The 25,095-nt window shown below is 38.3% G+C and overlaps 1 protein-coding gene across 2 annotated transcripts in view; it reads right to left on the reverse strand.

Annotated features, from left to right (window-relative positions):
• The window catches only part of LOC146003747 (uncharacterized), a 367,150-nt gene that overhangs the window by 12,308 nt on the left and 329,747 nt on the right, over positions 1–25,095 (reverse strand). For both annotated transcript variants that reach the window (XM_083142152.1, XM_083142159.1), the window contains 2 exons: positions 18,987–19,170; positions 375–519 (listed from right to left, as the gene is read on the reverse strand). In XM_083142152.1, the coding sequence (XP_082998278.1) occupies positions 375–519; positions 18,987–19,170 (329 nt within the window). The remainder of the gene's footprint in view (positions 1–374; positions 520–18,986; positions 19,171–25,095) is intronic.

Genomic DNA, 25,095 nt, shown 5'->3' on the forward strand with positions numbered 1-25,095 from the left:
AAATTACGTTGTGGGGACAGCAACGATGGCGTCATCTTTCCGACATCATCTTCCATACTTGAACCATCACTGTATACCTATCCAAACTGCATTTCTTACCGATGGTTTTGGTGTTAATAATACGTTTATATCTAGAAAATCAACGACGCTACACTTATTCCAAAAACATCTCTTTTTTCGCCAGCCTGTATTAGTCATAGTTGTAATGCTGTACTGCACGTAACATCGTGAAACACTAACCGTAGTTGGCGAGCGCTTCGTGTGGTCGGTGTGTGTGTGTGTGACTTCTCATTTCCATGGTTACAATTCATCCTCATCGACGTGATTAGCCGTAACAGAAAACGGAAGTCAAGTAAGATAACAGTAAGACTAACCTTAGAAGCTGGTAGACAAGCATGCAGGAGAATATGCAGACGAGGATCCCAATGACTGACAGCCCAAACATAGCTCGCAGGCAGGAGTAGAGGGCGCCGTGGATCACCTCGCAGTCCGGCGTGTTGGCGAAGATGAATCCGTCTGCTGTAAAAATACATCATATAGTTAGCCATTCAGGATAAGTACTTAACAAACGGCAAGTGAAGTTCGGTTAATTATGGTCATTTTATTAACGCTCATTTCATCAATCCAAAGATTGATTGATGATCGATAACAGAAAAGCTGAACACACATATTCACACACTTTCGTCGATCCTTTCTGATATGATTTAGACATGGTGGTTGAATTTACATCATGTACAGATGCACTGTTAGAAATTACAGTAATATTTACAACATTCTGCCCTTATAAATTCAGCAGCGTGCCTGTTAAGTTACAATAACAGAACCCGGCCATTTTCCATTCTGTGGCTAGAATGAAATGTAAACACGACTTGGATAACCGCTTGAGATATTACCCACAGGTATGCTATATTTACAGACCTACAGTACCTACAGAGATGAGATACACAAGAACAAAATTGAAATTAAATTTGAAGGTAAATATGGAGCGTAAAAACTTGTCAGAAATACCATATTTTTAGAAACTGAATGATTAAATTTTCATTAATTGTTGTAACTATGGCGGCTTAAAAATCGATCATGCTCAATTTATGCGGTCCACGTGTGAACTCTCCAGTCAACATTTACATACAGGCTTCCCTGATGGCGTAGTGTTAGCTAAGGGCGCCCTCAGAGGGGAAGGGGGCACTCGGTCCCCTGAGATATCTGAAAAGACTTAATATAACTAGAATTGTGAAGTGTAGCGTGAAAACATACACGAGGGGTGCCGTGAAAGACAGCAGATTAAGTACCCTGGCAATGGGATGCTTTATGAGAATTATTTGAACTGAAGAAAAGCATCACTCCACGTTTGAGCACTGCTGACCCCATAAGAAAAAAGCCTGCGGGAGGCCTTGGTGGTAGGTAGCACTGTCACCTTGTAATCAAGGGTTCGATCCCCCGATGGAGGCACACTGTACAATGGTTCCGATCCCATTTAAACTGTAGGTCCAGTCCCGATTACCCTATCTGAGCATAAAATGGTCATAAAATAACCTTTACTCTTAAATACATATATCGCAAGTAGTGTAAAATACAATATTATAAACCCGAGAAATGATGAGCACCCTCAGGCAGATTTGGCTACACTTAAAACTAGCTCAAGATGTGCATATGAGCTTATTGCTCAAGTGTGGTACTCTGTCTAACCCAAGACTTTCGTAAAAATGCCCTCGGGAATTTCCCGTGAAAGTATGAGCCCCCTCAGATTGATTTGCCTACACTTACAAAAGCTACATCTGTAAGATTGTTGTCCATTAGCCTGTCAAAATTTGACTAGAATTTGAATTTAAAATTTTGGGAGCGTCAGCACTTAGGCTATTTTGCTCCCGTCACAGTATACGGGGGCCAGCCCCTTACCTCTACAAATAACAACTCTATCGTTGCATAACTAAAAAATTTAAAATGTTCTGACTTCTGTTAAAAGCTGAGGCTGTAAAGGGGCACTCAGCACACATTAAGGACAAAAGAACAGGACAATACAAACAAAATTATACTGGCCATGGGGCCAGTCGCCAGAGCCTCGTTAGTCTTAAGTCCAGGGTGCACTAACGGGGAAGTGAGGTTGACATTTGGGTGTACTACGTGGAAGGTCACCCCTTACACCCCTAGCCTGTCAAAAATATGCCCCTCTTGATATTGTTTTGGCTACACTTAAAACTAAGCCAAAAGGCCACCCACGCACACCCACACCCACACATATTTACTTCCGGTCCACTTCCGGTCATTTTCGGTCACTTCCGGCCTATTTCCGGCCACTTCCGGTTTACTTCGGTCACTTCCGGCCCATTTCTGGTCACTTCCGGTCCACTTCCGGTCATTCCGGTCACTTCCGGTCCACTTCCGGTTTACTTCCGGTCAACTTCCGGTCCACTTGTGACCTACTTCTGGTTTATTTCTATTGCATTATGTTGTGCAACAAATTATTATCCAATATTATGCAATAAATTATTAGGCATGTGTTGTTTTCTGATTGGTTGGTTATGACATAATGTGATGATGTGTTATATTCTGATTGGCTTATTGTTTCAGATGTTTTCAATGCGGTCCGTGCTTAGGCTATATAAAGAGATTTTGCATTACATATCAGCCAGTATTGTGAGAGTTGTTGAAGAGTAAGGGTGTGTTGTTGCAGTGCTCCTCATATTTTTTATTAAAAATTAAATATTAATAATATAGAATATCTTATAATTAAAACACAAAAATATTGCAAATTTATATAAATTGAATTACAAATCTATTTGATTTAATATACAGAATGTTTTATTATTCATATCAAACATATTTGTAATATATTGAACAAAGGGTTTAAATCTGCCCCAGTTTGTCATACAAGATCAATACATGACACATGGTATTAGGTCATTGTTTTTCTAGGACATGCCTGTGTAGACATGCATTTGTGCTAGGGCAGTGATTCTGTACTTATTCTACCTTTGTGCATGTAGGCTATCAGCTTTATACAACCTGTCATAGGTTTATTAAGTATAGAGTTTTGATTTGAACCCCAAGAAATTTTATACAAATACCAAAGCCAAAAATATTAACACACATACACACACACACACACACACACTAGATATACAAAGCACACTGCTGAACCCAACTGATATTTTTTATTAAGCATAGAATTTTGATTTGAACCCCAAGAAATTTTATATAATAAACCAACAACAAAAATGCCAAATCAAAAATATTGTAATCAATTCAATAAGAATATATCCAGCCCCAATTGGGCTAAGCACCAAAAGAATTGTAATCCAGACAAATGCAGAACTCCCACAAAAATATGCCCAAAATGCCATAGAAAATATAGCATGGAATATTTCACATATAAACATATGGGTACTTGTTCTGCACAGTCATCAATATTGCCCCCACAACCATCTACATCTGGTCTGAAAAGGAAGCTTGAAACACCTGTTAATGCTAGAGCAGCAAAGCAGCCACGCTATGAACCTATCCATAGCAGTTTTAATGGCCAACTTAGGGATTACCGGTTTGTATCAGAGCAAAAATGTGATATTAAGAATTTTTTGAACAGTATAAATCCTGATGTGCAGGCAATTCTAAATGCACAAAATGGCTCTTATAAGCTGTCCCTCAAATTGTTTACACAATATAAGAAACCAAATGGCACAAAATTTACACAGCCCCACATAACAGAAACTGTAGCTATATATTCAAATACAAATTCAGACAAAATAATAAGCAGTTTGATAGAGCAATTGAATATTAAACACTCTGAATTTGCTGCAAAAGAGTCAGGATGGAGCCTATGCGGATCTCCACACAAGCTCTATGTTAATATTTCTGAATTCAGTCCATTACAAGGATCTACATATCTGCCATTACCTGCCAATATTAAAAACAAAAGAGCCATGGTTAATATAGAAAATAATGATGAGAAATGCTTTTTGTGGTGTATTTTAGCTGCTTTGTTTCCAGTTTTAAGGCATCCTGAGAGAATAACTTATTATAAACAGCATGAACATGATTTTGATGATGCTATGGAGGGCTTAGAATATCCAATGTCTGTTCAGAATATTGATAAATTTGAAAAAAAGGCCAGGGATTACAATGGTAAACAATTATCTATTAATGTATATATTTGTTCTACTGGCCGTGGCAATTGCTTGATAGCACCTCTCAGAATCAGTACACTTGATGATGATTCTGCTGTTCCGATTGATCTGCTCTTAATTGAAGGGGATGACACACACCATTACACTCTGATACACAGTCTTGAAGCTTTAGTCAGAAAACAACTAGACAAATCCAATACAATATTCAAGTTGTGCAGAAGATGTTTGACTGTATTTGATGGTCAAAAAATAATAAATGGGGTTCGGGAAGTGAATGCAGAAATTGCTAAAAACAAGTTAATTGAGCATCTGAAGTACTGTGGCAACCATAAACCTGTTCATATGCTTATGCCTAACCCAAATGAAAATGCCAAATTCAAAAAATTTGAAGCCTTGTTGGAACACCCAGCATATATAGTCTGTGATTTTGAATCAAACCTCAAACTCCTTGCATTCTGCAGCCCAGATCCTGATGAATCTTCAGTTACATCATACCAGCTACATGAACCTTCTAGTTTTTATTATGTTGTTGTACAGGATGGGGTTGTTAGTAAAGAATATTTATACATGGGATCAGATGCCATCAAAAAATTTGCACATAGAATAGAAAATGAGTGCCATGACATAGCATCTAATGTCTTATTAAAATCAAAACCTATGTTGCCTTTAACACAGGATCAGATTGAAGATTTCAACAATGCAGATAAAAAGGCCCGGTATGTGATTGTGAATTTTCAGATACAAATATCAAGGTGCATCACCATTCTCATACAGATGGTAAATTCTTAATGGCTCTGTGTAATAGTTGTAATATTAAGATCCAGAGACCAAAATTTGTCCCTATATTTTGCCATGGTGCATCCAATTATGATTTCCATCATCTGATCAGGTACGAGGGGTTTGACAAGCAGAATTTAAATATTTTAGCAGAAAATAATGAGAAATATATTGCTATTAGCAAGATAATTAAAGTTAATGGTGTTCCTATTCACTTAAGATTTCTTGATTCCTACAGAATTCTGTCTGCTAGCCTGGCTACACTGGCCAGTCAATTATCTGATGATCAATTCAAAATCACATGTGCTATGTTTCCAAATCAGGACCTGAAATTAATTAGGCAGAAGGGTGTATATCCATATGATTATGTTACAGGTTTTTCTAAATTTGATGAGTGTTCTCTGCCACCACAACAAGAGTTCTACAGCAAAATCAGAGCATCTGGAATCACTGATGATGATTATCACCATGCCCAGTTGATGAGGAACAATTTAAAATGTCAGACATTTGGTGATTATCACAAGGCATATTTAAAACTTGATGTCACTCTCTTAGCTGATATACTTCAGGCATTTAGAAAATCTTCCATGGAAAATTATAAGCTGGATCCAATGTATTTTTACAGTGCACCAGGCCTAGCATGGACTGCAATGTTTTTAAACACTAAAATGCAATTGGATCTCATCCAGGATCAGGATATGTATCTGTTTATGGAGCAATGTATAAGAGGAGGCATGGTGCAATGTTCTCAGAGATATGCCAGAGCAAATAACAAGTATATTCTCAATTATGATCCAGCACTGCCATCAAATTATATACTTTATGTGGATGCCAATAGCCTGTATGGTAATGCTATGATGGATAAACTGCCATATGCAGGGCTTGAGTGGGTCGAAGATTTCAATATTGAAGATCTTCAGGATTTTGATGACAGTGACTACGACCTGTTCTTAGAAGTTGATCTGACAATTCCTGATGACTTACACAACACATTTTCTGATCTGCCCCCAATTCCTGAGGTTAAGTGTTCACCTGGCTCTAAACAGAAGAAGCTAATGATGACTCTAGAGCCAAAACAGGATTATGTCATATATTACAAAAACCTCCAGTTCCTAATGAACCATGGTGTTCAAGTGACCAAAGTTGGCAAAGTTTTGAGATTCAGGCACTCAAGATGGTTGAAACCATATATTGATACAAACACAGAGCTTCGAACATCTGCAATGAGCCAATTTGATAAGACCTTGTTTAAATTGATGGTAAATTCAGTGTATGGCAAAACCATAGAAAATGTCAGAAAACATACTGATGTTAAATTAATTACTGATCCCAGCCTGAGCAAAAAATTGATAGCAAAGCCTAATTTCAACTACAGAAGAATTTATGATGAAAATATGGCACTTTTCAACATGAAAAAAACAAAGATTAAGTTTGATAAGCCTATTTATGTAGGGGCTGTGATATTGGAATTGGCCAAATTACACATGCTGGAGCTCTATTATGATGTACTGAAGCCTTTTTATGGTGATTGTGTAAAACTGATGTACATGGACACAGATAGTTCTATTCTTGATATTCAGACAGAAGATGTTTATCAAGATATGTTACAGCCTGCATTGCTTGAATATTTTGATACCAGTGAAGATACAAAGATTCAACCCCACAACAAAAAGGTGCCTGGGAAGTTAAAAGATGAGACACTTGGTGATGTTATTGTGGCATTTGCTGGGTTAAGGGCCAAGATGTACAGCTTTGAAACATGGAGTGGTGCTGTTGCAAAAAAAGCCAAGGGTATTGGTAGAGTAATTGTGGACAAAGAGCTCCAATTTAAAGATTATGAAGATTGTCTCAAATCCCAGAGTTTAATTAGAACATCAGAATGCAGAATCCAGAGTGAGGATCACTTGTTGACTACAAATGTTGTAAGAAAAGTGGCTCTGGACCCACATGATGATAAGAGATGTATTTTATCATGTGGCATACATACTCTACCATGGGGTCATTGTGACTTGAGAAGTGGTAATCAATGCCCAATTACAGAACATGATTTGAAATAAATAAACATGCCCATGAACTTATTTGGGTTCAAAAAACAGGCTATTATGGACCTGCCAACACCAGCACCCTCTTCTGATATACAATCTATGATATCTAAACTAAATGGTTTGTTAATTATTCATCTGAACAGCATACTTACAGATGTTGATGATGAAACAGGTAAAACATTGTACATATTTAACAATAATTTAAATCATTACCAATTACCTGTAGGTGGTCAATTACAATTTATTACAACTCCCGAGGGTAATGTCAAGATTTCAGTAGGCAAAAATATTTATAGAATTAAGCACTCAAACATGATTTCTGGCACTGTATATACTGTTTCTGCTGGTGACTGCTTATATATTGAGGTCCCGGGATCCTATGACAAGCTTATACCTTTTTTATAGAATTAAGAATTAGATATTCAATAATAAATAACCACTAAATCAAAATGCCTAATGATATATTTGGCCATACAAGACATGAAGATCACAGTGATGAGATTCTGATGCTTGATGTCAGAGTCAAAAAATTAAGAAGTGATTTACAAGCTTTACAAACCACACTCAATGCCAGTCTTCAACTAGAAATTACAAATTTACAATCACAATGCATGGACCCTCTTCTTAAAATTGACTCAGAACTCAAATTGATGCTTCAAAAATGTACTGATTTGGCTACATTGGATAATTTTCATAATTTAGAGGAAGCTGTAGCAGCTCTTCAAGCCAAATTTAAGACTCAGGCTACCAACTCTGAGCAATTGAAGCAACAATTGGAAGAGCAGATAAATAATGTCCAGACACAGCTCCAAACAATTGACAAAAGCATAAAGTCACAAGAAGATTTTGATCTAGTGATTTCCACTCTAAAGGAACAGATTCAATCACTACAGATACCTAATCTGGACCCTCTGAAGAATGCCATAGCTGAAGTTAAAGAAAAAATTGAGACACTTGAAAATTTTATGAACAACTTGCCATCTTCTGATGCTTTGAGTGCTATAACTCGGAGTGTTGCCAACATTAAGCTGCAACTTGAAACATATGAAGATTTTGGAAAAATTCAGAGTACCATAACCCATCTTGAGGGTACCATAGCAGCAGTGCAAAGTGATCTGACAAATGTACAAGAATCTCTAGAATCCCGCTTGCCTGGTATTGTAGACACCCTTGTCAGTGTCCAGCAACAGATCACAAAACTTGAAAACCTCAACACTGAATCTGAGCTATCTCATTTTCATCACTTGATCGATGATATCCAAACAAAGCTTGAAATTTTACAACAATCAACACCTACTCAGGCAGACATAACCCTGCTTCAAGATGCTATGCAAAGTGTGGCTGATGCTTCTGAATTAAATAATATAAAATTGGCACTTGAATCTTTGCAGAATACTGTATCAAATCTGCCTACATCACAGGAACTTAAAAATATTAAGAGAGCTGTGAATCGCATATTGAAATCAGAAGATATCAAGAATATCCAGACAGAGATCAAACAACTTACTCAGACAGTGGCCACTCTACCAACTAACCAACATATTAATGAACTGCATGCCCTGTTTGAGGATATCAGAAGACAAGTCCATGATCTTACTGCTCAAAATTCAAAATTGGCAGTTGTTGAAAATTTACAGCAAATTGTAGCTAATATCAAGCAACAGCTAGGGACCATGGAATCCAACCAAGCAAATGCTCTGTCTGTTTTTGCCACACAGCTTCAAGAGATTGTGCAACAATACAAAAAGCTTGTTGTGGACATAAAAATCAAGCCAGGCCATGATGATGTTGTTAGGACTATCAATGAGCACCTTGAATCTGTAACAAGTAGATTGCTTACAGCAGAAAAAGAAATAACTGGCCTAATCGAGAATCCTAAACATACAGTAATTCTTGAATTGTACAGTATCCCCAACAAAGAATATGATTCACCATTTACACCAGGTGGCAAAATGTATATGCTGTCCCCTGCACAATTTTATTACCAGTTTTTTGTTGGGGGCACACTTAGACCAATCAAGATCAAATATTGGCTTCAACCACAGGCACACCACTACCCTACCTTATCAATAACAAATGCTGATAACAAAGCAAAAATCACCAGTGTAGAGTTAGAGGATTTTACAGATCCCAATACATTAGAAACATCTTATGCTGAAGATGATGGCTCTCTGGAATTTAATATACAAATAGGAGACAAACTGTATTTAGAAAATCCTGTAGTATCAGCTGCTGAACACCCCATAGTTGCAATATTCTTGTTTACATACTATGTGTAGACAAATTATTGTTGATGAATTACACAGACAAGCCAGACATAATTATAAGAGACTGCCAGTGGTTACAAAAGGCATAGATGATTTGTGGCAGTGTTACTTGGTTGAGATGGCAAGTGGACAGCTGAAAAACTTAGACAAGATCAACAAGGGCTACAAGTATCTACTCACTGTCATAGATACATTTTCAAAATTTTCCTGGGCTGTGCCACTCAAATCCAAGACTGGAAAATGTGTTACAGAAGCCTTCAGGACAATCATCAATCAGAGTGGAAGATCACCGCACTATCTGCAAACAGATAATGGCAAAGAATTCTATAATTCTGTGTTCCAACAATTTATTAAAAGCCAGTCAATACAACATTACTCGAGTTACAGTGATCTCAAGGCCTCTATTGTAGAAAGATTCAACAAAACCCTAAAAAATCTTATGTATAAACAATTTACTCTTCAATGTAATTATAAATGGCTTAATATTCTTCCAGAACTTCTACATAAATATAACAACTCGGTCCATTCTACAATCAACATGAAACCCTCTGAGGTAACTTCATCTGATGAGCAAAAATTGATCAGCACTGTTTACTATCCTAAATACCAGCCAACAACAAGAAAAGCCAAATACAAGGTAGGTGATCAAGTAAGAATCAGCAAATATAAGCACTTATTCAAAAGAGGCTTTACCAGAAACTGGAGCACTGAATTATTTACAGTGGTTCAAGTTAAACCTGGGACCCGATACACATATATAATAAAAGACCACCGAGGAGAAATTCTCAAAGGCAGGTTTTATGAAGAAGAACTCAGCAAAACTAAGCAGCCTGACACATATCTCATAGAAAAAATCATCCGCAGAAAAGGCAACAAGATACATGTCAAATGGCTAGAACTCCCAGAACACAGCTGGATCGAGGCAGACAAAGTGATACTATGAACACCTGGGATGTTATAAAGAGGCTGCCAGAGCCTGAACAGCAGAATAAGAGAAATGGAATGCTGCTGCCTGATAATATTAGATGTCTTATTGTTGGGCCATCGGCTTGTGGTAAAACTACACTAATGATTGATAATTTTTTATTGGCACCCAACTGGTTAGACTGGGAAAACAGGCACTTGTATGTCTTCTCTAAGAGCTTGGAACAATTAAAATATCAGCAGCTGATGAAGCTATATGATGGATTGGATATAGCCACTTTTGAATCAGATGTTAAGCCACTCCATGACTGTCTCGATAATTCTGTTGTTGTGTTTGATGACATTATACTGGATAATCAAAACAAGGTTAGAAATTTCTTTACACAGGGCCGACACAAAACATTGATTGCTTCTACCTGGCACAGACTTTTTCTAAAATACCGAAGCAGCTGATCCGGGACAACAGCAATTTTATATGTGTGTTTCATCAAGATCATACCAACCTCAAACACATACTTGATGAATATGTAGGTGGGGACTTGAGCTACAATGATTTTTACAAGTTTTGCAGTAGGTGCTGGAACCAGGACAGCTATGGGTTTGTCACAATTGATATGACAAGGAAACCCAATAGTGGGAAATACAGAAATAAAATCAACAATTTTCTAGACATTGAAACATATATAAATAACCATGAAAAGGCCAATCATTGATGATCTTAAATTAAGAGATTATCTTGTAAAAAGATTTAAGGGATGGAAATCAGAGAACCGAGGAATCTATGAACAACACAAGCAAACAGAACAGCCCATTATTGATGCTATTAGTGAATTAGGTAAAAATATCAAAACTGTTACAGAACAAAATCAAAATTTGATCACAGAGCTTGTACCTGTAGCTGCTAGGAACATATTAGATTATCCAATCACCCCACTTTCTAGTATTCATACACCTAGTCCTGTTGCTCCTCGAAGAATTGAAGCTACTCTGGATCCTATTGAATTGGGTCTTCTTGCTCAAAAATATTTAAGCACACCTAAAGACAACAAAGATGAGGTCTTTGGCTTATATGCTGACACAGAGCGTGATGGTAGCATCATACATAGAATTGGCAATTTTAGAGTAACATTTATGATCTGATTGTATATTCAGAATCTCATCTTGGAGAAAAAGGTGCTTTTGTTAAGTATCCCGGCACACCTGGATTGTGGGAACTGATGACTAGGAAAAGGCCTGGCAGCTATACAGATCAAGATTATGAGCATTACAAAGAAATATTAATAAAATCAGATGCTCTATACCAGAACAATGATCCCACACAAAAAAGAGTCAAGTCTAGCAGTGGGGCAAAATACAACAACTTAATCAAGCCCATATGGTCACAGATGAAGACTGGTAGTGGAATCAAACAATACAACACCCTGCCTAAAGAATTTGTGTGGGTTGATGATGTCAGGAAACTTGTAGATAGGTTGCTGGTGATAGCTGGGGAGGAAAATGCTGGCAACCACAATTTTTACAATGAAAAGGTTGGAATTATGGACATGATAAGCACCAAATTGTCTAATTTTATAGTGAATGACACTAAGGGGATTGGATATCTTATAAAAATTATTAATACTCTACCACCTAAATTTTGGAATATCTCTGAGGGTCGGGGGCTGGTTAATGACATCATAAACAAGCTGCCATTTGAACTACACATTCCAGGCTATCAGTATTGTGGTCCAGGCACAAAACTAGATCATAGATTAAACGGAGTAGATCCTGGTGTTAATCCCCTAGATGTTGCTTGTAGAGACCATGACATAGCATACAACACACATTCTGATCTTGATAGGCGACATGTTGCAGACAAGAAATTAGAAGAGGCTGCATGTGGTAGATTTGTAAGCAAAGATGCTTCTTTAAGTGAAAGAATCGCAGCATTGGGGACCACCATAGCTATGAACACCAAACAAAAACTGGGGTGGGGGTTGTGAATATGTATATAATAAACCTAGGATGAAGGCCAAGGGTGTTATGTATCATTATACCTTATGCAGGTCTTAAATCTCTTAAAACTATTGATAGTCTTTTAACCAAAAAGCAGCGCAAGAAAAAAAAATTTGTCTTGCCAAGGGCCATGGTATGAAATTATTACTTAGTACCCCTCAATTAAAAAAAACAACAATCTAGAAAAAAATCACATGTGGGTGGCTTCATATTTACTATCCCGGCCATCTTAGCAGCTTTGGGGGCTGTGGGGAGCTTGGCTGGGGGATCAGCTGCCATAGCAAAAACAGTAATAGATGCCAAGAAGAATAAGGCAGAATTAGATGAAATGAAGCGCCATAACCTGGCCATGGAGAAACAAGGCAAAGGTGTTAAGAGAGCCATGAATAAGTTTTAAAAAAACAAGAGCCGCTTACAAACCAAGATATTGAAGCTTTAATCAAGCCACTGGGCATCAAAAATTTTAGAGGTGTATACATGTCTGATTCTTTACCAGAACAACCACTCAACAAAGAGTGTGGCATTGTTAATTTGGATAAGTACAAAAATCAGGGCACTGACTGGATCTGCTATCTTAAATATTTAAAAGATGAGGCATTTGTGTTTGATTCATTTGGAGGTGTTCCACCTGAAAATTTAGTAAAATATCAAAAATCAACTAATCTTTATTACAATAATACCCGTGTTCAAAATTTCAAAGATGTTAATTGTGGACATTTGTGTTTATCTGTTCTTAGATATCTGTCTCAAATAAATAAACCATCAATTGAAGATTTTCAAAAGGCCCTGTGGTATCTGAAGCATCATGGGAGTATTCCATCTCACCAGCCAAAATTCAATATTGAAACTTAGATTACATGATGATATAGTGTATCCCAAAACAATAGCTCTCAGAGCATTTTATGGCATGTACTTGATCCCTAATATTACACACCACAACAACACAATTGCAGTTGGTGATCAAAAAATTGTTATCACTCCAGGGCGATATAATCTATCTACTCTAAATGCTCAGTTACCTAGAGGTATAGTATTAACTCAAAATTCTGTCACTCACAGAGTAGAGATTGTGTCTGCTACAGAAACAGTGGATCTGGGTACTATAGGAGAGCTGTTAGGCTTTGAGAACAACACAAAACTTGAACCAGCCATTAAACACACTGCCATTAATATACCTAAATTCTTAGCCATAGAAACTCTAAATATTCACTGTAATGTGGCCGAGGGTATGATCACCAAATCAAATGGCATAGGCACTCACAAACAAACTGGCATCATTGCAACATTCAAACCTAACTCTGAATTTATGGAGACAATCATCTACACTCCATCCCCAACATTATATTTTTCTGTGTGCCATAATAGAATAGATTACATTGAGTTGATGGTCACTAATGAAAAAGAAGAATTAGTTGATTTTCCTGGAGCCACAACAACTGCTATCATAGAGATTAATATTTAAATAAAAATACATACAAAAAAAATGGAAAATATTGAGAGTTATGAGCTACAATCATTCCCTCCAAAGAGGAGGACCTTTGCAAATTTAAATCAACCCAACACAGAGATTGAGGTTGATCTTGATGTAGGGGATAGCTTTATACACCCCCACAGAGCAGATCTATACATCAAATTTGATGTTGTAAAGCTCAATGGTACAGATTATCCTGCAAATTCAAATATAAGATTGGTAGACAATTTTGTGCCACATCTATTCTCTGAAATTGAGATCAGAAAACATGGTGTTGTTATAAACAGAGTAGATTACCCTGGCATTACCTCTACAGCTTTGGCCACACTAAAATTATCCAAAACCGAGGCTTCTTACTACAAAATAGGTGGATTTGAAGCTGGTGATAAAATTATATCTAAAAGCCACACAGTGCTGTTTCCTATGCGCCTGTTTCCAGGATTCTTCTCAGATTACAAAGATATTATGTGGAAGGGTGGTTTAAGAATTACATTTAGAAGAGCTGCCAATGATAATAATGCTTTGATGAGGTACAGTACATTAAACTCTACAGGGGAAGCTCTGCCTAATACCCTACCTGATGAAGGCAAATGCATTATTCAAACTATGGAGCTAAGAATTCCAGTTGTTGAATATGAAGCCAGTTATGCTCTTAAATACAAAGCAGATATCCTAAAAAATCCACAGGTGCCTTAACAATTTTATACATATCAATGTGTACAGAAGCCTGCCACTGGTACCTATTATGAGTTTGATGCTACAAATTCATTCTCCAGTATACAATATGACATGCCAGATTTTGTGGTGGTACTGTTTCAGACTGGAAGACACAATAATCAGGAAAAAAATTCAAGTAAATTTGATAACTGCAACATCAAGAACATATATCTTAAAAATGGCAGAAATGAGGTGTTTCCTAGAGAAAATTATAATTTAAACATGTCCAAGGATGATTTCCTTAAATTATATGAAGCATTTACATCATACAAAAGGGTCACTACTGGCAATACAGACATGTATTACACACCAGATGAATTCAAAGCACAGAGACCCATGTTTGTCATCAACACCTCAAAAAGGAAACAAGTTGTGGTTAATGACAGGACAAACATTAAAATTATCTGTGCATTCCACGATGCACTCCCTGATGACACTATATATAGTGTTATTCTTATTGGTGAAAAATCATATGTTTATGATGTAAGAAATGAGAGAGTCACAGAGCAATTCTAGAAGGCCTCTGCAAAATGCATTGTCTTAGTACTAGATATGCAAGTTGGGCCTGGTGTCCAATTGAACTTAAACCGGAAGTGGACCGGAAGTAAATATGTGTGGGTGTGGGTGGGTGTGGGTGGCTCTTTGGCTTAGTTTTAAGTGTAGCAAAAACAATATCAAGAAGGGCCATATTTTTAACAAGCTTATGGACAACAATCTCACAGATGTAGCTTTTGTAAGTGTAGGCAAATCAATCTAAGGGGGCTCATCATTTCACGGGAAATTCCCGAGGGCATTTTTACAAAAATCTTGGATTAGACAGAGTACCACACTTGAGCAATAAGCTCATATGCACATCTTGAGCTAGTTTTAAGTGTAGCCAAATCTGCCTGAGGGAGCTCATCATTTATCGAGTTTATATTATTGTATTTTACACTACTATCGCAACTGCTGGAGTCAAACGTCGATACAGGAAAACTTATAGGAGAACTCTTACTTCCTCTCGGAATCCATTAAACTCTCAAAAGTTTCCAGAAAGTACAACGTCTCTTCTAACCGTATGGAATTTATGGAGATCACTAAACGTCGCGGAATGGCTATATTTTGGAAGAACAACTTCGGCTCCAGCGGGACAAACAGCCCTGCAATTACCTTTACGATCTCTCGTGCAAGAGCCAAGAGGAAGGGGAAAGGGAGATGCATCGATTATTTCTTTGTTCCGCCGCAAAAATAAAAAGGGACGGAAGCAGAAAAGGAGTTTCGCCCCCATTGTATTGGAAACATGGATTATATATGTCCGCTCTTCAGGTTGCCTATTCGATATTGATTCTTCCGTCTCGCTTCTTTGGAAATAAGCCAAAGGAAAGAGAGAGGGAGATCTCCAGGAAAACAGGAAGGAGAGATCTCCTCAACGATGAAGCAGATGACAGACAAAGAGGAGAGTGGTTTCCTTGCCGTGGTGCCTTCGCGGCGTCGGAACAGCAAAAAGTGAATATACTCGGATTACGTTTCTACTGTGCGATTCCTTTTGGTTTCTTCCTGAGTTTGTCAGCCTGACGAAAATTTATTTACGTTTATAAGTGAGAAGACATCTCCCATTAGACTCACAGCACGAGAATTTTCCCAGCAGATTGCCTGCATGGGTAGGTTCTGGGATTCAACCAGTCTTCAAAAATTTAGGCAACCCTGAAAGGTAAAGGCGGCGAGAGGGTGGTGCTGATCACGTTACCTCCACAAAATGTTCGACGATACTGGATGTTTAGGCTACTACCACCACATACCCCCAATGTGCAGAGGATACCCTTAGTTTACATATATTTGCAATCAAGGGATTCCGTGTACGATATCATACCCGGTGGTTAGGATCCCACTTTGAAGTTCCAATCACGGTTAACCTATGCATAAAGTTGACTTATATGCGTGTGTGTGTGTGTGTGTGTGTGTGTATATATATATATATGCGTGTCAACGTATTAATTGCTCGTGCTATTTCTATAATTGTAAGCAAGACACTCATATTCCAGGAGAAATACGGGGGAATTTTGGTGAATAACTCTCCCAAATACTGTCGAAATATTATTAATGCTATAATATATGTTAAAAATATTTTCTGTCTACTTCTTATCTCATTTATTAAAAGGCTCAATTCATTTATTTGGCACACATGAAGAAGAAGTTCATTGAAGCAGTAGATTCGATGGAAAAACTCGAATGAGGCAATCTTTTAACATTCATTTTCAAATGAATGTGTTGTTTTTTTGTATACATGCAAGTATTGTTTGTTATTATTTAGAGAAAATCCTCATAAGCAGCAAGAAATTACAATGATTACAGTTAGGTCTCTTTTGTCTGCAGCTAGAAGAGATCAATATGGAGAATTGCAGAATTTGATTACTAGAAGAAATCTTTAAAAAAAAATCTATTTTAAGATCTTTTTTTTCAAGTACTTAACATTGAACGTTTTGGAATGTTCGAAGAAAATGCTCCCTATACACTCGACCATACTGTAAAAGGAATGGTTCGTCTGATGATCTGATCACGTAAATCCAATGTACTCAGGAGGATGGTGGGTGGGTTTCCTACACGTTCCAGACATATCCCCGTATCCTGCACGCCGAAACCATCAACCCAGGTTGACAACACTACACAGAAACCGGACAACACTGGAGAGAAGGGGGCGGGGTTGTAAGCATTTTGAACTTCACATCGTCTGCCCTACAACTGTAGAGAGATTAAAGTCGTTGGTATGGATGTGTTTCCCTTCCCCCCACCCCCCTTGTAGCTCATAAACATCTCGCATCGTACCGTTTATGCTCCATTACTCCGATGCCACATCACTCTCATCACTTCCTGGAGCTTCCTGTGAGCTCCCGTTCTCCCATAATGTACATATACCCACTCGTATAAATAATTGCCCACCTCTCTTGCAGGTACCATGTCTCTAATGCACGTACACATGTCTAGTGTTTGTTTACGATCCTTATGCACAGGTTTTTGTGTGGGAATGAGATCATGCACCTAAAAGAGATTGTGAAACTTTTTTTTTTTTTTTACTCTGAACCAATTAATGTTCCTAACAATCGACGAGGGCCTTCTGTGAACTTTAAGTGATTCTTCTCGAGAGGCTGCTGCGCAACCAGATTATGCTAGGACAGCTCAAGGGCGGTTTCCGTGGCAGCGCGGTTACAGCAACGCTACACGAATCCAGATGCTCTGGGTTCGAAACCTGGCTAAAGATTGGGTGTGTCATTATGTTGGCTGTTTCATCAGTGCATGTGAAGGATGTAAGATTTGAAGGAGGACTTGAAAACCTTGAGGACAGCAAGATGGCGCAAGAATATAGATTGTCGGTGTCCCAACAAAGACTGTAGTGCCATGAAACTCCAACAAAATATATTCGATTCAGATCCTGTCGATTTTGAAGATATGCATCTTTACAGGATTTTGCTGTGGAATTGGACAATTTTCCTCTATTTTGCGCAAATTGCTTAATTAATATGAGCCAATTATGGACGTAGCGCTGTCGCTTTAAAAATTAAATGATACCGGATTAGATGCTTGGTAGTCACACATTACATATTGGTTCAGATCCAACTTTAAACTGTATATCCACTCCGAATTAGCATGTCTGAGCATAGTGGCGGCAATTGGGTTCCAAAACCAGTGGGGGGGCAAAAACAGTATATTTCCCTTTGTAGATAAGATTTAGCATAGTGCACGGGCAAAAGTGGCCAAAAGTGGGGGGCAACTACCCCCCTCCCCCTAATTGCCGCCACTCTCATAAAGTATACTTAAAAATCAAACTTTGACAAAACCTTTTGTCATTGTACGTGATTTTAGTCGCGCTTAATCCAAAGAGTAGAAAAGCTACGGAAATACTGAAAGGAAAAACATCCCAATTTCTATTGCGTCTTTGTAATCCATTTCCGTTGAACGGTACACTCACGAAAGTTTGTAACGATCTCATTAGATGGCGCTGGTATAGTTAGAACCTATACGTGTAACTATATACGCACTCAGAGTTTTGCTTCTTAAAGCCGAAAATCAAAGTTACAAAATATACCACGCAAACAAAACAAATAAGAATTATTGAGTAAAAACTAAGGAATGGTTAACGGATATCCTGATCTCAAACTGTCCAATATTTGTTTAAAGAGCAACAGTTAATAATGTACATGCATATCGAAATATTTATATGCTAACTGATTTTTCCTTCTTTATCAGTTCTAAATACCTTGTCGCATCTTTGGTCTGCTCCAGCGAAGTCGATTTAGTAAATTCATCTTATTTCGGAAAAAAACGCTATGGTCTTTCAAATCTGACACATTACATCTGTTTAGAACACCTTCTAGACTAGAGCATTCAAGGGAATTATCGTTTGGCTTAGTTTCACTATTGTCTAGTTATTTGTGATAGTTTTGAGGCTCCGTAAGTTTATTTTCTATCAACGATACCTAGACAACAGCGAGACCACAGGAAGATTCACTTGCCCTAGAAGGAATTCTAAGCAGATGTACTTTGTCAGAATTTGGAACATCGTGGTAGTTTTTTGAAAGCAGGGGGATTCACGAAAATGACTTCCCTGCGCCTGTCAAAGGTTCAGGGCGGCCTTAATAAAGATCTACGAAGTCTATGCTTGTAGATGCGGTCCTTCCACGTGCTAGGTACTTACCAGGATCCGCCTTGTCCATCTGGGAACCGGCGATGACCGGGGAGCAGCTGCAGGACTGCGTGTGCTCGTTGTAGGTGCACTCCTTCAGCGTCTGCAGCCGGTTCATGTGGATGACCGTGGTGGTCACAGTCACCACGACGCACAGCACGGCACACAGGAGGCAGCATCCGCCAGAGAGCTTGATCTGCAAAGATAGAGACAAGGGATATTATCTCATGCGTTAAGGTTGGAGCCAAGAGAACAGCAAAAATAAAATATTGCGAAAATAGCCAATTGTTTTAGTCTTGGCCGGACCGGTCTTAGCATCAAGATTATTATTATTAAACCACACCGCTTCATTCTGAAAAACTAAGTTTGTATTGAGATATTTTCCAGAGCATTAGGAGAATCTTACTAGCGTTTGCGCTTCGTGTTTAATTGATATTTGTAATACACGATACTATATGTAGTACTGCGCTGCTACTAAAAGTCAGTGGAAACGCAGTAAGCCAAGACAATAATGCAACTCAACACTTAATCGAGTATTGACAACCACTGCACGTGTGGAACAAGACACCAAAGATTGATTTGAACAATAGCATTTCTGCATTACTAAAAAAGAGTGTCCTGCAACACGAAACCTGAGTATTTGCAATACCACGCTTCTTATATTATAAATATATTTTCTCTAACTACTATCTAGGATATCCACACCTAGAATCTCACGGGTCCTCTAAACAGATATAATTGATCAGAAATTAAAGTATCCCGTATTTATTCTAAACGAAGAGATCCAATCTGAATACAAGTTAACCTATACCTTTACCAAAACGTACAGTTGAAATGACCTCAAAAATACAATGCCTATTTATATTAGTAATATGCAAACATAATTTTCACAATACAAAACAGTAAAGCAACTCTAGACATATTTTTCACAATGTCATTTCCTAAAGAATGGTTCTACAATGGCTTTAAATCATATATTTTAAGTTTTCTCAGTACATTCTTCATTCTTGTTTCTGACAGTATTTACTGATGCATTTATTTTATTTCTCTCCTTCTGCACATAGGTTTAGATCATGAATTTTACTTCGTTGATTAATCCTGTTTCCTCTATGTTTCTGAAATTGTTCGATCACTCACTTCTGTTTCCTCTATGTTTCTGAAATTGTTCGATCACTCACTTCTGTTTCCTCTATGTTTCTGCTGTTACATGGATCTTGCTTTGCTAAAGTCGGATCAGGTCACTTGTCTCGTATAAACGTCTTAAAGGAAAGAAATCTCTTAAATTTATTTTTGCATAAATGCTCATTGTATAATTTATTTCCATCCATTTCCAAGAGATCTAAACTGTTAAGTGAGAATTCACCAAATTCGATATTATGGCTGAATTATTATCGGGGACTTCTTTGGTTATCGCTTCTTGCGCTTGTTTTTTCGCACTATCTGTCCACTCTGACTTTCATCCGTCTAATCCACAAATCATTCGACTCCTAATGCTGCATATTGACGGTGCCTGGGGAAGTTACATTTCTCAACGAACGAAACATCAGCACTTTTGCAAAATTCACGACGTGGGTAAATCCAAGAGAGGAAAGAAAACAGAGCACTAGTAAATCTTCCTTCCCCAACCCTTGCCCACTCTGAATCTTCGCTTTGGGTCTGAATGGTTGCGGGGAAACTAAGTTGGTCGCCCGTAATCTTTTCCACCCTCTTCTCGAAGGCGGTCTCAGTTGCCTCTCGTAAATTATTGCTCTCTCCCTCCTTCCAGACGTTTTTCCTCCTCTTTCTTCTGTCTCCTTCCTGGTCCCTTTCGTCCTTGACTCTTACCCGACTTCCTTAATGTGCGCGATTAATTTAGCTCTCCCCCTTCCCTCCGAATCCTTGCTTCCACTACAACGCTTTCAAACAAACCCCAACGAAGTTGCGAATGCTTGACCACTTCCCAAAGACCAACCAACATGTCGTCACTCTTGGATTGGAAACAAGACTGCTCTCTGTTCAAGACATTTCATCACCGTCACGAGTCTCATGAGCAATTACACATACTACGGATCCCCCACCGTATTTAAAGACTTGGCATGGGAGCAGTGTCGCTAGTGTCGCTACTTAAAGTCACTGGGAAGCCTGTCGTTTGCATAATTTCCGAGATTTCGGAAATCTTGGCGCTAGTATATTTGTGGCTTTTCTTACCGCTAAAGTCAGCTGTTGAAGGTGTTACATGCTTTACAGAGCATCTCTGCATACAGGATTATCTACACTTATCGAGAACTTCGTTAAGTCTTCGAAGGAAGTCGAAAAAAAGTTTAGGAACTTTGCAGAGCGCGAAATTTAGTTTATAAATTAATACGTATTATGCTGCATAAAAAATATAGTACTGACTTTCCGAGTGACCTACTAGACTATATGTGCAATCAGTTTTCGGCGCTCTTGCCAAATCTAGAAGCGACTATTGAGACTGAATCTTTACGTCTTTATGTTTACAAGGAACGCTAGATGTAATTCACATCCCGATGTATAGAGAAGGTAGGCAAATATGCCCAAGCTTCCTAATGACATAAAACAAAATCTAAAGCGTGCGTGAAAGCTGTAGACGCTCAGATAATTTGACATCACTGAAATCATAAAGACTAATTTCAGCTTTAACAGGAGCTATGGGTTTACAATCGGAAAATTATGAGAACCGCAAACTTCGAAGGAGATGAATAATAATTAACCCATGATTGTCGTTACTTGTTCAGGCTGTCGCATACCAGGGAAACTAAGTTAGAATTCTAGGTATGGTATGGAAGTGTCATTACGTTTGTTACTAGCTAGTTCAAAGTTAGTTGTAAGCTCACTTTGTGCACAGACAGACCATTCGGGTCTGAGCCTATAGTTGCAAGTGTGATCGGAACAATTATGTGCCGCAACCGGGGATCGAACACTGGACCCCTTGATTGCAAGGCGACTATTTAACCACTACCCCGTAGGACAGAGGTGAATACCAACGTACTTAACAAAAGTAAAAATAAAAGCGATATTTCGTGTTGTTTTTTTAATGATAAAATTTAACTGCAACTTTTCGAAAAATCAAGTGTAATTTAAATAATAGGTGAAAGTTAGTAATTTATCTGCCATATCGTTAGCTTGCTTGTTTGCAGACACAATTGTGACTCGTAGAGCTGGTTGCAGAATGTGACAACTTATACGTCACTCGCTGCGTAACTACTTGGGGGGCCAGGAACAGTCATATTCGCAACCCATTTGTTAAAAAAAATCGAGATTGAGTTACGAACCCTAAAGCACAATTGGACATGTACCAAGACAGTTATTTATGGATGCCTGATTGCGACGGAAAGATACCAGTGCTCCACAAATAGCAATGTTTCTCTTTTGACTGATATTTTTACATTTGTCAAACGAGGGGAATGAACCATGATGGCATCGCAATTTTTCTTCATTTGTGTAGGATATGTAACCATATACTCTTATTTGAGAGTTCAGGATGACGAACGCAGCAGAAATTTTTAACTGATCGAAGCCATCGTTCAGTTGCAAGTAGACTCAATCTGTCTCCCTATTCGCACCGACCATTCTGAATATTTTCAGTGGCTTTCCCCAACCAATGCAGAAGAATGCTGGTGTGGTACATTTAACAAAGAACACGGCCCTCACTTCCTCTCAGTTCCTAGTCGCTATTAACTCAATGGCCCAAATAAGCGACGTTTATTAATTCAACCGACCAATTAACACGAGTGTCAAACCACAGAATTGTAAAAGTTAGTGTTAAAACTCCTCTTACAAAGATTTCTTAACATGGACAACAATACTAAGAACTGAATTCAAAATGTTCGCCATACGTGTATAAGCACCTTCGTCACAAATGAAAGCAACAATGGAACTACAGATGATTATTCTGTGGTTTCGGTACAAAAAACGTACGCACCCGCAATTTCTAGATTTAGCAATCAATTAAATACGTGTCAGAGCTTCATTTGCGTGTAATTAAATAAGTTGTAATATGCGAGGGATACTTTGAGGATGATGGTTGTCATTCTACTAACTGTATTAGAAAATGATTCCTTACACCTCTACTCGGTTGGTGAACTATAGTAAATAATTATACTTTAGAATGTTATCTAGATCAATATAACTTACTTTGTGATTTATACAGCATAGTAGATATCTACATGATTATTTCTAGATAAGTTCTAGATAGGTAGATCAATTTGTGCAGACTGTGAGCCTGTGCAGCGTGGTTGCAATCCATTCAGGATAAAATTCAGTTTTCAATTCAATTCGTGGAAACGAAACAAAACACAGAAACATCATTAAGAAAATGTTGTTTCCCTCAATGACCTACATCCTCTCCAATGGCCTCGTCGCATTTTAATCAAGCTGTCCTGGGTTCGATACCCGGTGGAGGAACGTTAAACTGTAAGCTCAGTCTTCATTAGTCTTATCAGTGCAGAAAGTGGACTTACCCGTAAAACAAACTTTAAACCTCAATGACCTCTACACACTGTGAACGTTTGTACAGTGACAAACGAGTATAGTATATTACCTACCCGAGATTTCATTTATCCTTCAAACGATTGGTTGATTGATTTCCTTTATTTTACTTAGTCTTTTGTGCAACTTTTGGCTTATTTGCGAAGATGGGGATGAGTGATGACATGATGAAATTGATGAATGGACACTCACAAATATCCATTCCCAGGCCGGGATTCGAACCGGGGCTCCTTGCGTCGTAGCGCGATGTACTAACCACCCCGTTACGGGAGCCGGCTGTCCTTCGAACGAGACAGATTCTCGAGTTATCCGTTTTACTTGTACTTATAGTTGCGTTATACAACCCCCCCTCATGTATATATATATACGAGGAGGTATCAAAAAGTTTTGCCTGTTGAGGAATAATTTGTTTAATAATGGAAAGATTGAAACAATGAACATACATATAGTTTGCCTGTAGCATCCTCTACTTAGAGTTACCCTTCCACATTGTTCCCATCACGTTCGATGCATTTGTGTCAGCGTTTTATCCAACCCTCAAAACCAGTTTGGAAAAATTCCACAGAACACTCCCTGCCCCACTGTTAGAGCTGTTTTAACCTCCTGTAGCTAATCGAATTTCATGCCACGAAGCACAGACTTAGCTCAGACTTAAGTAGTTAAGTTCAAAGAAACCGAAAGTGTAGACATGACAAGGAGTGGCAGGCCATCAACGTCGTTGACCGACGACAACCGCCACAGGGATGATGAGCTCATTCGAGAGGATAGACGCGTCACTATCCAGGAAATTTCTGATGCAGCACACATGTCCTATTGGTCAGCACATGAAATGAATGAGAGTTTGGGATACCATAAAGTCTGTTCTAAGTCTCTGCTTCGTGGCATGAGAATCGAGGACCTACAGGAGGTGCATACAGCTCTGAACGGTGGGATAGGGAGTGCCCTGTGGAATTTATCCGAACTGTTTTTGAGGCCTGGGTAAAACGCTCGCTCAAAGGCATCGAACGTGATGGGAACTGTGTGTAAGGGTAACGTTGGTTAGAGAACACTACAGGCAAACTGTATGTACATTCAATGTTTCAATCTTTCCATATTAAACAAATTATACCTCAACAGGCAAAACCTTTTGATACCACCTCGCATATATATATACCAGCTAATCAGAAATCATATAGGTACAGCATGACTCGAAAATTTATCTAATAACTTAATTCCTTACATGATAAGTTGAATGAAGTCTCTACCTGGATTCAATAAAGTCTCAGTCTTGCCTCGATTTCATGGACGTCTATCTGACAGCGACAAAAACCTAACCTCGTTATCGTTTCGAGGTTTAAATGGTCACCTCGGTAGAATTAATGCCGTCTCGAGGGCAGAGCGTGTTGGGTGGTCGACTCAGAAAGTTTCAACCTGAGACTTGCGGTTTCGGTTCTGTCTTTGCATGGGTGTTCCTTTGTGACTCCTCATTAATATTATACAATCATCATTCATTATCAAGGTCACGAATGAAAAGCTACGCTAAGTTTGAATAATGAAAATAAATCCTCATCATGAATAGTCATGCGTGCAATCGCTCCTTAATGACACCGGTGCCGAAACGTCCTGAGAGAGAAAGACAAAAAACAGAGCGAGA

Source organism: Lepisma saccharinum, chromosome 1 (genome assembly GCF_977018435.1).
Source record: "Lepisma saccharinum chromosome 1, izLepSacc3.1, whole genome shotgun sequence".
NCBI classification, from domain to species: Eukaryota; Metazoa; Arthropoda; class Insecta; order Zygentoma; family Lepismatidae; genus Lepisma; species Lepisma saccharinum.